The 21,204-nt window shown below is 36.3% G+C and overlaps 1 protein-coding gene across 1 annotated transcript in view; it reads right to left on the bottom strand.

Annotated features, from left to right (window-relative positions):
• Positions 1-21,204, bottom strand: part of KCNK2 (potassium two pore domain channel subfamily K member 2) — a 149,559-nt gene that overhangs the window by 59,515 nt on the left and 68,840 nt on the right. The window contains exons 4-5 of the mRNA XM_033197409.1: positions 7,423-7,583; positions 4,610-4,796 (exon numbers count right to left, since the gene is read on the bottom strand). Of these exons, the coding sequence (XP_033053300.1) occupies positions 4,610-4,796; positions 7,423-7,583 (348 nt within the window). The remainder of the gene's footprint in view (positions 1-4,609; positions 4,797-7,422; positions 7,584-21,204) is intronic.

Below are 21,204 nucleotides of genomic sequence, written 5' to 3'. Positions count from 1 at the left end.
GGCGCCTGTAGTCCCAGCTACTTGAGAGGCGGAGGCAGGAGAATGGTGTGAACCTGGGAGGCGGAGTTTGCAGTGAGCTGAGATCCAGCCACTGCACTCCAGCCTGAGCGACAGAGCCAGACTCCGTCTCAAAAAAAAAAAAAAAAAAATATGGCAAAAGACACAATAACAAGAAAAACCATAGGCCATTATCCTTGATGAATGTAGATGCAAAAATCTTCAACAAACGGAGTCCAACAGCACATCAAAAAGTTAGTTCACCATGATCAGGTAGACTTCATTCCTAGAATGCAAGGTTGGTTCACCATACACAAATCAATAAGTGTGATTCACCATATAAAAAGAATTAAAAACAAGAACCATATGATCATCTCAATAGATGTGGAAAAAGCTTTTAATAAAATATAACATCCCTTCCTGATAAAAATCCCCAAGAAATTAGGCATTGAAGAAACATATGTCAAAATAATAAGAGCCTTAATAAAATATAACATCCCTTCCTGATAAAAATCCCCAAGAAATTAGGCATTGAAGAAACATATGTCAAAATAATAAGAGCCATCTATGGCAAACCCACAGTCAACAGCATACTCAATGGACAAAAGCTGGAAGCATTCCCCTTGAAAACAGAAAGAAGGTAAGGATGCCCACTCTCACCACTCCTATTCAACATACACTGGGAGTCCATGCCAGAGCGATCAGGAAAAAAAAAAAAAAGCACCCAAATAGGAAAAGGAGAAGTCAACCTATCTTTCTTCACTAACAATATGACTCGATACTTAGAAAACCATAAAATTTTTGGCTAAAGGTCCTGTAATAAATGAATTAAGTAACATCTGAGGATACAAAATCAATGTACAAAAATCAGTAGCATTTTTATACACCAAATAACATTCATATCAGAGTCAAATTAAGGACACAATCACATTTATAATAGCCACACAAACACACACACACAACAAAAAACAGGAATACATCTAACCAAGGATGTGAAAGATCTCTACAAGAACTACATAACACTGCTTAAAGAAATCATAGGTAACACAAAAAATAGAGAAATATTCCATGTTCATGGATTGAAAGAATCAATATTCTTAAAAGGACATACTGTCCAAAGCAATCTATAGACTCAATGCTATTTCTATTAAGCTACCAATATCGTTTTTCACAGAGCTATAAAAAGCTCTTCTAAAATTCATATAGAACCAAAAAGGAGTCTGAACGGTCAAAGTAATTCTAAGCAAAAAAAAAAAAAAAAAAAAGCTGGAAGCATCACATTACTCAACTTCAAACAATACTACAAGGGTATGGTAACCAAAACAGCATGGAACTGCTACAAAAACAAATATATAGGCCAGTGGAGCAGAATAGAGAACCTAGAAATAAAACTGCACACCTACAGTCATGTGATGTTTGACAAAGTCAATAAAAATTAGCAGTGAAGAAAGGATTGCCTATTCAATAAATGGTGCTGGGATAACTAGCTAGCATATAAAGAAGGATGAAACTGGACCCCTAACTTTCACCATATACAAAAATTAACTCAAGATGGATTAAATATTTAAATGTAAGACCTCAAACTATGAGAATCCTAGAATAAAATCTAGGAAACACTACTCTGGACATCAGCCTTAGGAAAGAATTTGTGACTATGTCCTCAAAAGCAATTTCAACTAAAACAAAAATTGACAAATAGGACCTAATTAAACTAAAGTGTTTCTGCACAGCAAAAGACACTCTCAACAGAGTAAACAGACAACTTATAGAATTGGAGAAAATAATTATAACTTATGCATCTGACAAAGGCCTAACATCCAGAATCTTAAAGGAATTTAAACAAATAAGCAAGCAAAAAACAGTACAATTAAAAAGTGGGCAAAGCACTAAAAAGTGGGCAAAGGACATGAACAGACACTTCTCAAAAGAAGACATTCATGTGGCCAAGAAACATATGAAAAAAAAAACTCAATGTCAATGATCATTAGAGAAATGCAAATCGAAACCACAATGAGATACCATCTCATGCCAATCAGAATGGCTATTATTAAAACTTTAAGAAACAACAGATGCTGGTGAGGCTGTGAAGAAATAAAAATGCTTTTATACTGTTGGTGGAAATGTAAATTAGTTCAACCATTGTAGAATACAATGTGATGATTCTTCAAAGACCTAGAACCAGAAATACCACTGGACCCAGCAATCCCATTACTGGGTATATACCCAAAGGAATACAAATCATTCTATCATAAAGATACATGCACACGTACATTCATTGCAGCACTATTCACAATAGCAAAGACATGAAATCAAACCAAATGCCCACTGATGATAGACTAGATAAAGAAAACCTGGTACATATATACCATGGAATACTATGAAGCCATAAAAAGGAAGGGGATGACGTCTTTTACAGGGACATGGATGGAACTGGAAGCCATTATCCTCAGCAAACTAACACAAGAACAGAAAACCAAACACCACATATTCTCACTTATAAGTAGGAGCTGATCGATGAGAACACATGGACACATTGGGGGAGCAACACATACTGGTGTCTGTCAGGGGAGCAGGGGTGGGAAAGCAACAGGAAGAAGAGCTAATAGATGCTGGGCTTAAGAATAGCTAATAGATTCTGAGCAGCAAATTACCATGGCACACATTTACCTATGTAACAAACCTTCACATCCTGCACATATATCCTTGAACTTAAAATAAAAGTTGAAGAAAAAAAAAAAAAACGTGGGCAAAGGACATGAACAGACACTTCTCAAAAGAAGACATACAAGTTGCTAACAAACATACAAAATAAATGCCCACATCACTAATCACCAGAGAATTGCAAATCAAAACCACAATAAGATATCATCACATACCTGTCAGAATAACTATTATTAAAAAGTAAAAAAATAATAATGCTGGTAAGGTTGTGGAGAAAAGGGAATGCTTACACACTGAAAGTGGGAATGAAAATAGTTCAGCCTCTGTGGAAATCAGTTTGGAGACTTCTCAAAGAATTTAAAACAGAACCACCATTCAGCACAGCAATACCATTACTGGCTATATATGCAAAGGAAAAGAAATCTTTCTAACAAAAAGTCACATACACACATAGGTTTATCATAACACTATTCACAATAGCCAAGGCATGGAATCAATCCAAGGGTCCATCAATGGTGGATTAGGTAAAGAAAATGTGGTATATACACACCATGGAATACTTCACAGTCATAAAGGAGAATAAAACCATGTCCTTTGCAGCGACATAGATGCAGCTGGAGACCATTATCCTAAGTGAATTAATGCAAGAACAGAAAACGAAATACCCTATGTTCTCACTTATAAGGGGGAGCTAAACAATGGGTACTCATGGACATAAAGATGGCAACAACAGACACTGGGGATAACTAGAGTGGGAAGGGAGGGAAGGGGGCAAGGGTTGAAAAACTAACTATTGGGTACTAAGCTCAGTACCTGGGTGATAGGATCAATCTTACCCCAAACCTCAACATCACACAATATACCCAGGTAACAAGCATGCACATGTACTACTATATCTAAAATAAAAGTTGAAATTATTTAAGAAAAAAGTCAAAATATGTGCTAAACAAAACAAAAAAGAAATCAGAGGCAGATATTTGGTATCAAAAATTAGAGTGGAAATATAAAATTCTGAACAACCAGTGATTATATTCCCTTCATTAAATAAAAAATAAATACTTAACTCCACCTTTCTGTATACCTCCAGTGTCACAGAGTCACTATTTGTCTTTGCCACTGAACTCCAAGATATGTTGAAGTCCTAATCCCCAGTACCTCAGAATGTAACCTTATTTGGAAATAAGATTCTTAGGCCAGGCGTAGTGGCTTGTGCCTGTAATCCCACCACTTTCAGAGGCCAAGGCACCTAAGGTCAGGAGTTCAAGATCAGCCTGATCAACATGGTGAAACCCTGTCTCTCCTAAAAATGCATAAATTAGCTGGGCCTGGTGGCACATGCCTGTAATCTCAGCTACTCAGGAGGCTGAGACAGGAGAATCACTCGAAACCACGAGGCAGAGGTGCAGTGAGCCAAGATCGTGCCAGTTTACTCCAGCCTGGGTGACAGAGCAAGACTCTGTCTCACAAATAAATAAATAAATAAATAATAGAAGGCTCTTGTAAATGTAATTAGGTAAGATGTGGTTATGTTATACTTGGATAGGGTGGGCCTATAATATAATTTGACTGGTATGTTTACAAGCAGAAGGGAATTTGGCTGCAGAGACAGAGAGAAACAAGAAGACAAACATGTGTCGAAGGAGATAGAGATGGGAGTGATACAGCTGCAAGCCAAGAATGGCCAAGGACTGATGGCCTCTACCAGAAATTAGGAAGAGGCTAAGAAAAATTCTACTGAGTCTCAGAGGGATCATGGCCCTACTGGCACCTTGATTTCCAACTTTTGTGAGACAAGGAATTTGCTTTGTTTAAAGCCACCTACTTTATGGTACTTGGGTATGGCAGCCCTAGAAAACCCATCCAGCCCGTGTGTTTTGTTATAAACTTAAGTGAAAAATCTATCTAATAAACCCCTGTTAGAAGATTAACATGGGTGCCAGGAAAAGCTTACCTGCAACGTAGTCACCAAATCCAATAGTTGTTAGAGTGATAACCACAAAATAAATGGCGTCCAGGGCACTCCAGCCTTCTATGTGTTTGAATATGATCGCAGGCAGAGCCACAAAGAGTACACAGCCAAACAGTATAAATATGATTGTTGAGATGATGCGAATCTTGGTCTGACTAACATTCCACTTCTAGGGATGAGACAGAAAGGTGTGTGTGTGTGTGTGTGTGTATGTATATACACACACATATGTATATGGGGAGAGAGAGACAAAGAGAGACAGAGAGAAATTATTTGCATACCTGCAAAGTTAACCTATACACTATTATGAGCAAATTAGCAAGTAAGCATGTTATTTTATTTTCTTTTATACTTCTTTACTTATGAAAATTAGGTATCATCAATAAATCAATCAATGCTAATAATGATGCTACTTTATCCTCACATAGCTTTACAACAGGTAAAATTCTTTTGAAAAGGCAAATTACATTTGCCCTGAGAATGCAATTTTAGATTTCCATCATTATTTGTTTACCTAAAATACTTTTGAAATATTTCTATTCTATAGTCATATATAAAACTGATTGCATGCCAAATACAATCCAGAACCATATGAAAATGGAGACATTGAAACAAGAATTAAGTATTTATAATTGTTCATTGATAAACGTTAATTTCATAAATTTTTTTTCTGTCACTTCCATCACTTTTTCCTATCATTAATTTAATTGATTACAGCATAATACTAACAGCTTAACCTCCATAGTTAGATTCCAACATGAACCAGGTGAATTGTTTCTCTGTTCTATGGTACTAAATGGTATAACTAACAAAGCTATACGATTAGCAAGTAAAGATAAGCCTTCAATATCCCTGGGCCATAGCTGTCATCAGAATACCCATTTTTTTAAATCTCCTTCTCCAATAAAAAAAACTCAATAGTGTAATGTATTAAATGAGGTTGGTATATATAACAGTTTATATCCAGCTTTCTATTTGAGGTTAGTTACCATATATTTTAAGTCTGACTGAATCAGTCCTATTTACTGTAAAAAATATAGGTCACAAACTGCACCATATGAAAATCACAGAATGTTAGAGCTTGAGAATTTTTAAAGACCTATGAAATCACAGAATGGAAAGGGTACGTAGACATTCCTCTAGTCAACCATCCTCATCTTACATGTCAGAGTTAAATGAGTTCATGTTTATAAAGATTATAGACTAATACTTGGTACCAAACACTGAACCATGATCACTGGAATGTCATCACCATAACGGCATGGAACTTGTTTGTTTATGCACTGGTGTATATGCAACATAAAAAAAATTACCCAGCATCTAGGAGGCACTCAACAATTTGTTGAATGAATGAATGAAGAATTCAACATTACCATGTTTATGTCGCCAATTTACCCTCTTGATTAACATAAACAGAGAATTATTTTTTTTTAAAGTATAATACAAAAAAGAATAAAACTCCAATTTTGGAATAACTATGTGTTATTCTACTTCAACACAATGTTGAACAAAATGTTTGAGATCTAACTTTGATCTTAAATCTGAAATATGACTAGTGCTAAAACTGGAGCTGTAATCCAAATTGAGAAAACAATACTCAATATTTTATTTCATCAGTAGAGTTAAATATAAATATTTTATTGAACTTTGTGTGAAAGTATAAACATTACTAAACAATTAACAAAATTTATTTGCAATAGTGGTGCTAGAAGTAACAAATCCTTTATAATCCCACCTTCTAACAGGAACAGTTACTTTTTCCATAATTTTCTTCCAAGAACTCAAGCTTATAATCTTAAGAGTAGTAGTATTTTTCACTTAAAATTCTAACAAAAGCATTTTCATTTTTTTGTTGACTGTAATACAACTTGAAGATCTCCACGTATACTACACCTTTGGTTCTACTAAATTACATTGTGTAGATACATTTCTATCAATGGCATTACTGAATTAAGTTATATGATCACCTTTATTATGTTTGCTATTTAGACTACATCTTTCCCAAAGGGGCTTTATAAGGGTATCAAAACAAATTTTAAATAATAAAGTACTGTCAGTCTTTTACTACTTATGTTAAAGTTAAATTTATATTGCCACCAACCCTCAGAATGATGCCTCCATAGTACCATTATTCAAGTTATACAAATAAGAAAATGTAGATTTGATGGGATAATAACTAGTTTAAGAGAATACAGCTAGGAGACACTACATATGAAATTTAAATCTGGCTGGACACTGTGGCTCAAGCCTGTAATCCCAGCACTTTGGGAGCCCAAGACGGGCAGATCATTTGAGGTCAGGAGTTCAAGACCAGCCTGGCCAACATAGCGAAACCCCATCTCTACTAAAAAATACAAAATTAGCCAGGCATTGTGATGGGTGCCTATAATTCCAGCTACTCAGGAGAATTGCTTGAACCTGGGAGGTGGAGATTGCAGTGAGCCAAGATTGCACCATCCATTGCACCATTGCACTGCAGCGTGGGTAACAGAGCAAGACTGTCTCAAAAAAAAAAAAGAAGAAGAAGAAGTAAAAGAAATTTGAATCTAAGACTTTTGAATTTCTACTTTTTTCTGTTTATACTTTTGAGTTTTTCTCATGCATAAATTTATTCATTCAGATTAAGTATAACCATAATTAAAATACAGTGAGTTACATGCCAATAGAGATACATATAAATTGTTATGGAAACCCTAATAATTGAATGTCTAATTGTATCTGAGGTGACAGAAAAGATGTATTTTTTTAAAAAATCAAACAATAAATATATGTAGTTAAATATCTATCATACTCACAATAAACGTATCTTCCACTTTGGCAATTCCTTTTCCAAATATGGTGCCTAGTTGATCTCCAACTCCAGCCAAGAGAAAACCAAAGAGGGGAATTCCCAGTAAGGCATAGATGATACAGAATATTTTGCCGCCTTCTGTGCGTGGTGAGATGTTTCCAAATCCTTTAAAAAAATTACATTGTTTATAAATGAATATAGTTGTTTAAAACATATGAACTCAAGATTGATTCAGAAACTCCCAAATATTGCATATCAATAATTGATTTTGACTAGTTAAGAATCCATTTGTATTACATACTATTTTAATATGTTCTAATATAAGATATTCTAAGCAAATATTTCAAAAATATACAAAGTATAGTTAATATTCCAACTAAACTTTGAGATGATGAAAACTGAGGTGATAACACATGCAATAATGTTTTCATTATTATTATTCACTATTTTTTCAAAATAATATTTTCATTAAACTTATTTCTTTTTTCTTTCTTTACTTTAAGTTCTGGGATACAATTGCAGAATGTGTAGGTTTGTTACCTAGGTATACGTGTGTGCCATGATGATTTGCTGCACCTCTCAACCCATCATCTAGGTTTTAAGCCCTGCATACTCTTCCTCCCCTTCCCACCACCCCGACTCATCCCAGTATATGTTGTTCCCCTCTCTGTGTCCATGTGTTCTCACTGTTCAACTCCCACTTATGAGAGAGAACATGTGGTGTTTGGTTTTCTGTTCCTGTATTAGTTTGCTGAGGAAGATGGCTTCCAGCTTCATCAATGTCCCTGCAAAGGACATGATCTCATTCCTTTTTATGGCTGCATAGTATTCCATGGTGTATATGTACCACATTTTCTTTATCCAGTCTATCATTGATGGGGATTTGGATTGGTTCCATGACTTTGATATTGTAAATAGTGCTGCAATAAACATATGTGTGCAAGTGTCTTTATAGTAGAATGATTTACAATCCTTTGGCTATATACCCAGTAATGGGACGGCTGGGTCAAATGGTATTTCTCATTCTACATCCTTGAGGAATCACCACACTGTCTTCCACAATGGTTGAACTAATTTACATTTCCACCAACAGTATAAAAGTGTTCCTATCTCTCTACAACCTCTATTATTACTTTACTTTTTAATAATCGCCATTCTGACTAGCGTGAGTTGGTATCTCTTTGTGCTTTTGATTTGCATTTCTCTAACGATCAGTGATGTTGAGCTTTTTTCATATGTTTGTTGGCTGCATAAATGTCTTCTTTTGAGAAGTGTCTGTTCATATCTTTTGCCCAGTTTTTGATGGTTTTTTTCTTGTAAATGTGTTTAAGTTCCTTGTAGATTCTGGATATTAGACTTTTGTCAGATGGGTAGATTGCAAAAATTTTCTTCCATTCTGTAGGTTGCCTGTTCACTCTGATGATAGTCTCTTTTGCTGTGAAGAAGCTCTTGGCTTGATTAGACCCCATTTGTCAATGTTGGCTTTGGTTGCAACTGCTTTTGGCACATTAAACTTACTTCTATCTCTTTATTGCTGATAATTCTGCTGACTATAAAGCTTTTGTTATCATTCAGAACACACTGAGAAGACTATATCGCCTTAATTTGATAGTCTTCAGATATGCTTAAGTTATTTAAAGATGAAAGTTTAGTAGCAACTTTAAAATATTTTTATTAAAGTATTTACCAAAAAGCAATAACCAAAAACATAAAATTATTAAACTTCTTTAAAGTTTTAAAGATCGTGAAGCCTTTCCAGTTTTGTGCAAGAATATCTACTTGTTACTAGTCAAGTAGCTCAACTTCATTCACTTTTAATAGCAGAAGAACCACACATATATGCTTGGGTTAAAGAATGTACTTCTAGAAGTACACAGAGTACCTCGTTCCATCAGCAAACCTCTTACTGTCCTTCATATTAAATTAATTTGGAACTTTGATTTTAGTTATCTCTCACTCAAAAATGTGAGCAGATATGTTGGGATTTTTGTTGTTGTTGTTACTTTCCAGTTTAATGACTATTGTAGTCAAAGATTATGGGCTGTGTGATTTTTACTTGTTGGAATCCATTGAGATTTTCCTTGTGGCTTTATTATGGTCAATTTTTGTATTTACTTGTTATTTGAAAAGAATATGAATGTTGTATTTATTTGATACAAAAAGAACATGGAGTGAGGGTGAGCTAATGTTTAGTCATTTTAACCCATATATTTTTCCCTACAATATTTCCATCTTTCTCTTCCTTCTACTCAGTCAATTCTGTTTTCTTTGCTAGTCAACCCATCTACTGAGAGATTTGTTTTTAATGTATCTAATGTTCAAGAACTTTGACTATTTTTTCCATTAGCCTGTTCTTATGCCATGAAAATAATAATTATATTAATTTCCTTTTCAGTGTTGAACCATGCAGTAACTCAATTCCTTGAGGAAAATCCTACACTTTCTTTACTTAGGACAATTTCTATGAGTAGTTGAGAATTCCTGGTCATATCCTCATACTTGTAAACACAATACAATACTAGATTGGTTAGTATTTGTAGTTGAAATTTATTTTCTAGCCTCAGTGAGAATCATGATTGTTCTGGTAGTATATGGAAGATTCTGGTTCAAGGAGCCCTGGCTGAAGTAGTGCTGGTGAAGGAGGGGAGACTGGAGTCTGGACTTTCATGCAGGAGTGCATTGTACAGGATTTCTGGGGACAGGTTCTCCTAATTCTCATAGCAGCCACCAATGTACAGCCATCTTACTGTTTCTCAGGACTGCTGCCTGCTCTGGGAATATCTGTAACACAGCTCTGTTTGGAAAATACAGCTTGATTCTGGAGGCAAAGACGGGAGGCAGCTACCAAAAAGTTAGGATTAGTAGTTCCACAGAATTTGAAGTAATTTATAGGCTGACTGCCCTTGGACCCGTTTCTGCTTTTAATTTTGGTGACTTTATGAAGTTCTCTTGGAAATTTTCATTTTTTGAATCCTCTGTGTTGCTTCTATAGGAGATGTGGGCTCCTCAACTCAAGAAGAGTTCATGGTCCCTCCGCATCTATACGACTCATAACATGCCCAAATCCACTCCTGTTGTGTCAGTCACAATATTTTCCCTGCCCTCGAGCACACTATGGAAATTAAAAAAAATTTTTTTCTATGCCTCTGTCATCTCAATGCAACTTTTTGGTGATGTGAGGTAAATGCATGTTTTCATAAACAAGGAATTCAATCTCTGAATTTACCAGTCTTTTAAGATGTTAGATATTGATTATCTAACAAAAATTCCACAGGTTTACAATAAGGTAATCACACATCATGTTAAAACCATTTTACGTCAGAGCCTAAAATTAACTGATTGAAAGATATCAGTCAAGACAAAACCTAGCAAGAGTTTAGCAGTATATGATAGACATTCCTGGAAACATCATTCCTTAGTTATGTGACCTTGGGAAAATTATTTCCTCATCTGTTAACAGGACATATTGTTATTACATACTTCATTGAGCTTTAAGTGCTAAAATTAACTGATTGAAGGATATCAGTCAAGACAAAACCTAGTAACAAATTAGCAGTATATTATAGCCATTCCTGGAACCACCATTCATTAGTTATGTGACCTTGGGCAAATTATTTCCTCATCTGTTAAAAGGGCATATTGTTACTACACACTTCACTGAGTTTGAAGTACCAAAAAATAAAGTACTCTGTGAAAAGTGCTTACTCTATTATACTATATGTGTTCAATATATGTTAGGTATGGTAATAACTCTTATAATCACTATTAATAATAATATTTGTAAAAGCAAAGGTTAGAAGATCAATGTATTTAGCCTCATCAGTATGCAAACTATTTAATAGCCAGGTTAATGCAGTCATGACTATACATTGTTCTTCCACTATGTTGTGAATGTTTTGTCAAATTATGGATGTCATTCTTCATACGGGACATTGGCAAAATAGCATGCTCTATATTAAGCAACTTTTCACATATGAAAGTTGAAGGAATTGGAGGTGTTTGTGCTGAAGAAAAGAAGGCTGAGAGTAGAAAGACACAGGTTAGCTGATTTCAACTATGTGAATGATTAAAACATGGACAAGGAAACAGACCTATTCTGATGTTTCGAGGCAAAGAACAAAAAGCAATTGGTGCAAGCTATGGAAAGCGAACTCATGCTAAAGTAACTGCAGTCAAAATAGAGTAAATGACTATAAGAGTCAGACAGAAGCAAGATAATCACTTGCAGTGTTTAATACTTTGGACTAATGGTCTTCTGGGATTCCTTATAATACAAAGTTGTTATGAATCAGTGGGCAAATGTACATGCATAATAAGAGTAAGGTTCTCTAATATCTGCTTTTGCCACGGATTGCAATTACTCATTCATACATTCAAAAATTTTTATTAAGCATCTACTATTTCCCAGGCACTTCGCTAAGCACTAGGGGTGCAGCTATGAAGTAGACAGACCTGATCTCTCAAGTTGACAATCCAGTGAGGACACCTGAAAGAGACTGATACAAAAGTGTGATAAGTGTGTGCCACAGAAAGTACAGAATGTTCCTGATGTACAGGATATAAGAGAATGAGACATGCTGCACACAGTAAGTGACCCTGAAGCTGTGATCTGAATCTGAGTAGAAGTTACTCAGGTAGCGTAAATAATGAAATTAAGGCAGAAATAAATAAGTTCTTTGAAACCAATGAGAACAAAGACACAATGTACCAGAATCTCTGGGACATAGCTAAAGCAGTGTATAGAGGGAAGTTTATAGCACTAAATGCCCACAGGAGAAAGTGGGAAAGATCTAAAATCGACACCCTAATATCACAATTAAAAGACCAGAGAAGCAAACGCACACAAAATTAAAAGCAAGCAGAAGACGAGAAAAAACTAAGATCAGAGCTGAACTGAGGGAGATAGAGACAAGAAAAACTCTTCAAAAAAATCAATGAATCCAGGAGGTGGTTGTTTGAAAAGATTAACAAAATAGATAGACCACTAGCTAGACTAATAGAAAAGAAAAGAGAGAAGAATCAAATAGACACAATAAAAAATGATAAAGGGGATATCATCATTGATCCCACAGAAATACAAACTACCATCAGAGAATACTATAAACACTTCTATGCAAATACACTAGAAGATCTAGAATAAACGGATAAATACCTGGACACATACACCCTCCCAAGACTAAACCAGGAAAAAATCAAATCCCTGAACAGACCAATAAGAAGTTCTGAAATTGAGGCAGTAATTAATAGCCTACCAACCAAAAAAGCCCAGGACCAGACAGATTCATAGCTCAATTTTGCCAGAGGTACAAACAGGAGCTGGTACCTTTCCCTCTGAAACTATTCTGAACAATAGAAAAACAGAGACTCCTCCCTAACTCATTTTATGAGGTCAGCATTATCCTCATACCAAAACCCAGCAGAGACACAACAACGACACAAAAAAAATTCAGGCCAATATCCCTGATGAACGTTGATGCAAAAATCCTCAGTAAAATACTGACAAACTGAATCCAGCAGCACATTAAAAAGCTTATCCACCATGATCAAGTCAGTTTCATCCCTGGGATGCAAGGCTGGTTCAACATACACAAATCAATACATGTAATGCATCACATAAACAGAAACAATGACAAAAAAACCACATGATTATTTCAATAAATGCAGAAAAGTCCTTCAATAAAATTTAACTCCCCTTCATGTTAAAAACTCTCAATAAGCTGGGTGCTGATATAACATATCTCAAAATAATAAGAACTATTTATGACAAACCCATAGCCAACATCATACTGAATGGGCAAAAGCTGGAATCATTCCCTTTAAAAACCTGCACAAGACAAGGATGCCCTCTCTCACCATTCCTATTCAACACAGTATTGGAAGTTCTGGCCAGGGCAATCAGGCAAGAGAAAGAAATAGAGGATATTCAAATAGGAAGAGAGGAAGTCAAATTGTCTCTGTTTGCAGCTCACGTGATTGTATATCTAGAAAACCCCATCGTCTCAGCCCCAAATCTCCTTAAGTTGATAAGTAACTTCAGCAAAGTTTCAGGATATAAAATCAATGTGCAAAAATCACAAGCTTTCCTATACACCAATAATAGAGAAACAGAGAGCCAAGTCGTGAGTGAACTCCCATTCACAATCGCTACAAAGAGACTAAAATACCTAGAAATACAACTTACAATGGGTGTGAAAGACCTCTTCAAGGAGAACTACAAACCACTGTTCAAGGAAATAAAAGAGGACACAAACAAATGGAAAAACATTCCATGCTCATGGATAGGAAGAATCAATATTGTGAAAATGGCCACACTGCCCAAAGTAATTTATAGATTCAATGCTATCCCCATCAAGCTATCATTGACTTTCTTCACTTCACATAATTAGAAAAAAACGACTTTAAATTTCATATGAAACCAAAAAAGAGCCCATATAGCCAAGACAATCCTAATCAAAAAGAACAAAGCCAGAGGTATCACGCTACCTGACTTCAAATTATACTACAAGTGTATAGTAACCAAAAGAGCATGGTACTGGTACCAAAACAGATATATATATATAGACCAATGGAACAGAACAGAGGCCTCAGAAATAATGCCACATATCTACAACCATCTGATCTTTGACAAACCTGACAAAAACAAGCAATGGGGAAAGGATTCCCTATTTAATAAATAGTGTTGGGAAAACTGGCTAGCCATATGCAGAAAACTGAAACTGGACCCCTTCTTTATACCTTATACAAAAATTAACTCAAGATGGATTAAAGACTTAAACATAAGACCAAAAATCATAAAAACCCTAGAAGAAAACCTAGGCAATACCATTCAGGACATAGGCATGGGCAAAGATTTCATGACTAAAACACCAAAAGCAATGGCAACAAAAGCCAGAATTGACAAGTGGGATTTAATTAAACTAAAGTGCTTCTGCACAGCAAAAGAAACCATCATCAGAGTGAACAGGCAGCATACAGAATGGGAGAAAATTTTTGCAATCTATCCATCTGACAAAGGGCTAATATCCAGAATCTACAAGGAACTTAAACAAAGTTACAAGAAAAAAAACAACCCCATGAAAAAGTGGACAAAGGATATGAACAGACATTTCTCAAAAGAAGACATTTATGCAGCCAACAAACATGAAAGAAAGCTCATCATCACTGTTCATTAGAGAAATGCAAATTAAAACCACAACGAGATACCATGTCATGCCAGTTAGAATGGTGATCATTAGAAAGTCAAGAAACAACAGGTGCTGGAGAGGCTGTGGAGAAATAGGAATGCTGTTACACTCTTGTTGGGACTGTAAATTAGTTCAACCACCATGGAAGACAATGTGGTGATTCCTTAAGGATCTAGAATCAGAAATACCATTTGACCCAGCAATCCTGTTAGTGGGTATACACCCAAAGGATTATAAATCATTCTACGATAAAGACACATGCACATGTATGTTTACTGCAGCACTATTCACAATAGCAAAGATTTGGAACCAATCCAAATGCCCATCAATGATAAACTGAATTAAGAAAATGTGGCACATATACACCATGGAATACTATGTAGCCATAAAAAAGGATGAATTCATGTCCTTTGCAGGGATATGGATGAAGCTAGAAACCATCATTCTCAGCAAACTAACACAGGAACAGAAAAACAAATACCACACATTCTCACTCATAAGTGGGAGTTGAACAGTGAGAATACATGGACACAGGGAGGGGAACATCACATACCAGGGCCTGTCAGGGGCTGGGGGGCTAAGGGGCTAGGGGCGGGATAGCATTAGGAGAAATATCTAATATAGATGACTGGTTGATGGGTGCAGCAAAACACCATGGCACGTGTATACCTATGTAACAAACCTGCATGTTCTGTACATGTATCCCAGAACTTAAAGTACAATTTAAAAAAAAAAGAGAGAGAGGGTGAAAGAGCAAGTCCCATAAAAAAAGTTTCCCAGGTAGCAGAAATAAGTAGGGTTCATGATAAGGCTAATTAACAATACATGTAAGGTCTTGGAGGAAAAATCCAAAGGTAATCCAGCATCTTTGAGAAACTGAAAGAATTTCAGATGGTTAGAAAAGAGAGAATGTGAGAGTGGCAGCTGATAAAAGAAGAAAAGAAAACTGAAGCTACATAATGAAGAATCATATCCATGCTCAACAGTTTGGGCTCTATCATGTAGGCTGAATGACTAATGCAAGACTTTTAGATGGATCCTGTTACATGTTTATTCTGGCTGTAAAGAGGAAGATATTTATAGAGGTAAGAATAAAGAAGTGTCAAATCCAGGTCTTGGTATGAGTAATGGATGATCTTGGCAACATTTCTCTGAGATAGACACAATGAAAAATGACCAGGTCTGGGGGAAACCAGGGTAGGATCAACGAAGGTAAGAAAGATAACAAATTTGGAATAGGTTGATTTTGATATGCCCAGAGGAATAACCAAAGGAGAGATCCACAGAATATGGCATGTATAAATCTGAAACCCAAGAGCAACCTGAACAGATCTACAAATTATGGAGTAAACACCCAGGAAGAATGTATAGACTCAGAAGAAAAGACAGCCTAGGACAGAATTCCAAAAAACACCAACACTCAAAGTGTAGAGATGGCAAAGAGGGGCCTCAAAGAGACTGGTTATAAAAGAATAAAGGGAAGTGAGTTGTTAGAAAAGTCACAGGAAGAGCAAGTTAAAAAAGAAGTGAATGATGAACATCACCAGCTAGTTTTGAAAGGTCGAATAAGATCATCACTGAAGAACGTCTAATGATTTAGCAACAAATTGGGCATCAGTGATGTCAGAAGTGGTCATTTCCGTGGAGCAGTGAAGGGAAAGCCACACAATAAACCTGTGCTCCTGGAGCCTGTTTTCTTTCTTTTCTGTTTTACCTTTTATTTTCCAAATACCTTTAACTCACAGAAAATTTATAATTGTTCACAGAACTCCTGTATATGCTTCCTGTACGTGTTAATATTTTCCCACTTTGCTTTCTCACTCTCTCCACATCCAGACATTTCCTTTTTCTGAACCATTTTATAGTAAGCTGTAGGCATCATACCATTTTATCCCTTAGTTCTCTGCTGTGTTATTTTTTAAGAAAAACAGGGCTTTCTCTTAAGTAACCAAAGTACAATAATCAAATTTGGGAAAGTTAACACTAATACAGTATTATCATCTAATCTACAGTCTACATTCAAATTCTTCCAACTGTCTTATTAATTTAAGATTATACCTGGTATTTAATTGGCATGGCTGTTTAGTCTCCTTTAATCTCCCAGAGTAGTTCATAAACCTTCTTTTATCTTTTTTTATTTTTATGCTTTTGAAGAATGGAGGGTAGTTATTTTGTAAAATATTCCTCGATTTAAATTTGTCTGATACTTTCTCACAAATGGGTTTAAGTTACGCATTTGGGGCTGAAATACCACATCCTTCTCAGTGCATCACATCAGGGTATATGATATTAGCTTGTCCTATTAATGATGATACTGACTTTGAGAACTTGGCTAAGGTAGGTCCATAAGGTTTCACTACTGAAAAGTTACTCTTCTCTTCCTTTGCAATTAATAAGTTATTTGTAGGGAAACACTTTAAGAGTATGAGTATGTAAATAATACATTCCTCAAACTTTTATGCACTAGTTACAGTATCAGGAAAAAACAAAAATGCAAATAGTGCTAGAAAAGAAAACATGAAGGGAAATAAAACCATAGGATAGTAAATAAGATTATAATCCTTTAAAACACTCCTCAACTGTATTACATATATAGCAAGGACATTCTTCTTTAAAAATGTACTTTTCTATTTTACGTAGTAGTAAAAACCCTATAACCATCCCCCTTCTGTCCACAGTAGATCTTGCTGGGGGAAAGAAGGAATTAGAGAAGATGCAAGTAAAGTTCTTGTCCACCCAGTGTCTCCTCAATGGAACACAGCTTCAGAAACCTCCACAAGTTGCAAACAATCCAGAAGTTCCTATACGCTCTGCGCAGAGGACAAGGAGAGGTTGAGAACCCTGGAGTACAGGAGGACGCCTAGAGTCAAGATGAAGTATCCACCATGACCGGCACCCCAACACCTAGGAAAGTCTGGCAGGACCATGGGCTCTGATGTAAGGAATCTACACACTTAGCTCATTTGTCTCTTATCTGCTCTTATCTACTAATGCCTTGTAATGTTCTATGGCAGAGCAACATGCACAAATAATTCATCAGGGCAAGCATGATAAAGGCCGAGAAAGCTTGCATCAAGGTAATTTAAAGAAGAAAAAGACCATCCCAAAGTTTAAGAAGTCAGAAAATGTTCAACTGACCTACTTGGAAGGGTGAACAATTTCTGTACACAATCCAAGAACAGAACTCTAGAATTCAACAACTTCAAACCCATCCTCTATTCTAACATCAATAAACTGAGTACCAAGAACCTGAAGGACTTGCCAAGTCAGCAGGGTGCACTATCTTGACATGGGTTCGCTGATTATCTCAGAGTCCTGCTAAGATCCAACACTGTCCTTTATTGCCTTCTCCAGGTCAATAACTATGTGGCCTGGGGTAGGGCAGGCATCTGAGTTATCCTATTTTATCCAATTCTTTTTTGTTTGCTTTTTGCATAAGATGACAAATGTCTCTAGAGTCATATTCATAAGAAGTAACCTATCTCCAGGAAAGATCAGGGAAAAAATAAATAAAAGATACAACTTTTGGTTTTATTTTTATCCTCACTGTGGCATTGCTAGAAACAGGCTTTACTGTTTTAATAATAAAGACTAGCTGTCAAGAGGACTTAATTTTATCTACCCCACGTAAGTTAAAAGAGCATAAGAAATGAGAACTCCAAGTTTACATCAATCAGTGGCTCAGATTTATCCTGGAGGCCACTACGGAACATCTTCAGGAAATCTGTCAAAGAATATCCTCAGGAAGCCTATTTACATCACCTATAACATGGCCCAAAATCCAAACAGAATTCTAGATTTTAGGATAGCCAATCTACCTTTCACTGGCCACAAAATGGAGACAAGTCCCTTGTGGTATATCTGTACTTCATTTTATTATCTTATGACAGACAACAGGAGACCTAAGAGAGGAAGAATGAGGGATCCTAATAGAACACTTCTCTGAATATCCTCTGCTTCACTTTTCAAATATTTCTTTAGCCGCCATTATACTGAACTCTAAGGCTGAATCTGTGTCTCGAAGGAGGCATCCCTCACAGAGTGATTACTCCTCATGGCACCAAAAAGGTGATCTAGCAGTTTTTCAACACAAAGGGCTTAATTAGAACTCCCCTAAACATTCTCCTGGTGACCCAGTCAGGTGGTTCTTTAGAGAAGGCTTCCTGATGCTTTCTTCCCTCTCTTCCCTGTGTACAACAAAAGTAGACTTCCCTCCACAGATGTACCACAGGTTCAAACCAATGAATACAAACACTAGTTAAATGACGTGATATTGTTAAAGGATTTATGGGAATCAGATGAAAAATGTCCATTGACTATAAGCAGTAGAGTAGACTGAGCTTTCTAAAATATTAATATTTGTAATTGTCTGGACTCCTGATCCTTTCTCTGGTCAATCAGCAGCATCTTCATTGCCTTAAGTAAAACAGTACTATTACAGCAAGAAGAAAAATGGGCAAAAAAAGTATTAAATTTTGTTTTAACTCTTAAAGTAAGGTATTCATGCTCCAAATGTTTCCTTTGAGGAAAGTAAAGCTTTCAGTTTACGGCATAATATATGCATGACAAGAGAGTGGAAGGAATGGCAGTCATTCTGGCTTCCAAAGAGCTTGAGGACTAGAGAAGATTGCAGATTAATGAGGCATAATCTTCATGGAGGTGGGGAGGAGGGGCAGTGGCCAGAGGACTGAACCTTGGATCAGGTAGGGAGAAGGGGTTTAATACTACAGCTGACTTAGCAGCTGTTTGGGGAGCTCTAATCATGCCCTTTGTGTCAGAAAACTGCTAGGTCACTTCTTTCTGTGCCTTGGGGAGTGGTGGCCCAGTGAGGGATGTCTCCTCTGAGATAGATTCAGCCTTAAAGGTCAGTATAATGGTGGCTAGAGAAATTTTTGAAGGAATTCTGCATGATGACTTGAAATTATATTTAATAGATGGTATGGTTTTGCTCTGCGTCCATACCCAAATCTCACCTCCAATTATATTCCCCAAGTGTCAGAGGAGGGGTCTTAGGGGAGGTGACTGAAACATGGGGGTGGACTTTCCCCTTGCTGTTCTTGTGATAGTAAGTTCTCATGAGATCTGATGGTTTAAAAGTGTGTTGCACTTGCCCCTTTCTCTCTTGCTCTCTCCTGTTGCACCATGGTAAGACGTGCTTGTGTCCCCTTCACCTTCTGCCATGACTGTAAGTATCCTGAGACCTCCCAGTCATGCTTCCTGTTAAGCCTCCATAACTGTGAGTCAATTAAACCTCTTTTCTTCATAAATTACCCAGTCTCAGATAGTTCATTATAGCCATGTGAGAATGGACTAATACAGTAGAAATATTTGTACCACAGAAATTGGCAAGCTCTGTAATTTAGATCTTTTTCCCCATCAGCCAGCTAACATTTACCAACACATTACAGAGTCAAATGTAGGGGACTGCAGACAGTCTGTGCCAAAGAGCTGGATGGATGCCAAGCCAAGGCCTCTGGAATTTAGATGAGTATATCACACAAAAAGTTAGTATTTCTTTTTCACATCACTTTCAAGGAAAGGCCTTCCATGGACGGCTGTTGTTAAGTTCACTGAAAGTGGTAAAGGTATCATCTAACAGGAGGCCTGCATATGCTGCTCCTGGCTGAACAGTCTCAAGTGAACAGACATTTTCCTGATCAGAACTTAATAACACCATAAATAAATAAAATTCCCACCAATACTGTGCACTTCATAACTACATACTTATTTGCAACAGTTCATTTTAATATCTATCTTCCCCACTCGAATTCGAGCTCCATGAGTGTAGAGACTGATTGATTACATTTGATATATATATATAATATATATACACACACAGACTACCTATATCTACAAATATTTACACACACATATAGTTTTTTATAATTATAACTCCAGAACTTTGCATGAGTACTTCCTTATTAACTAATGCATAATTGACAATCAATAAATATTCTTGACTGATTGACACGCAAATACAAACACCTCAAGATACTTTAGAGAGCCTGTAAAATACAAGAAAAACTTAGTGAAATACAATGTTTCTTTGTGGGAACTCACTAAAAAATTAAATCTCTTGGCCTGGCATGGTGGTTCATGACTGTAATCCCAGCATTTTGGGAGGCCGAGGCAGGTGGATCACAAGGTCAAGAGACGGAGACCATCCTGGTCAACATGGTGAAACCTCATCTTTACTAAAAATACAAAAATTAGCTGAGTGTGGTGGTGCATGCCTATAGTCCCAGCTACCTGAGAGGCTAAGGCAGGAAAATTGCTTGAATCCAGGAGGGAGAGGTTGCAGTGAGCTGAGATCACACCACTGCACTCCAGCCTGGTGACAGAGCAAGGCTCAGTCTCAAAATAAATAAATAAATATCTTCCTGAATAAGTAACAAATTTACTATCTTTGCAACCAAAATTCATAGTTTTAAAAAATTATATGATTTAATGAAATTATTCTAAAATCTATCTGGAATAAAATGAATAATAATAGTCAATAAATATTTAAGAGGAACACTAATAGGAGGTAAAGGTTGCTTCCAAATTATAAAGATGTTATCTACAGTTTTAAAAATTAAGATTATGAGGCAAATTAATGAATG

The sequence above is a fragment of the Trachypithecus francoisi genome, unplaced genomic scaffold (genome assembly GCF_009764315.1).
Source record: "Trachypithecus francoisi isolate TF-2019V2 unplaced genomic scaffold, Tfra_2.0 Lachesis_group5, whole genome shotgun sequence".
NCBI classification, from domain to species: domain Eukaryota; kingdom Metazoa; phylum Chordata; class Mammalia; order Primates; family Cercopithecidae; genus Trachypithecus; species Trachypithecus francoisi.
The sequence above is the reverse complement of the archived record's forward strand: the minus strand, read 5'-3'. Positions and strand labels throughout refer to the sequence as shown.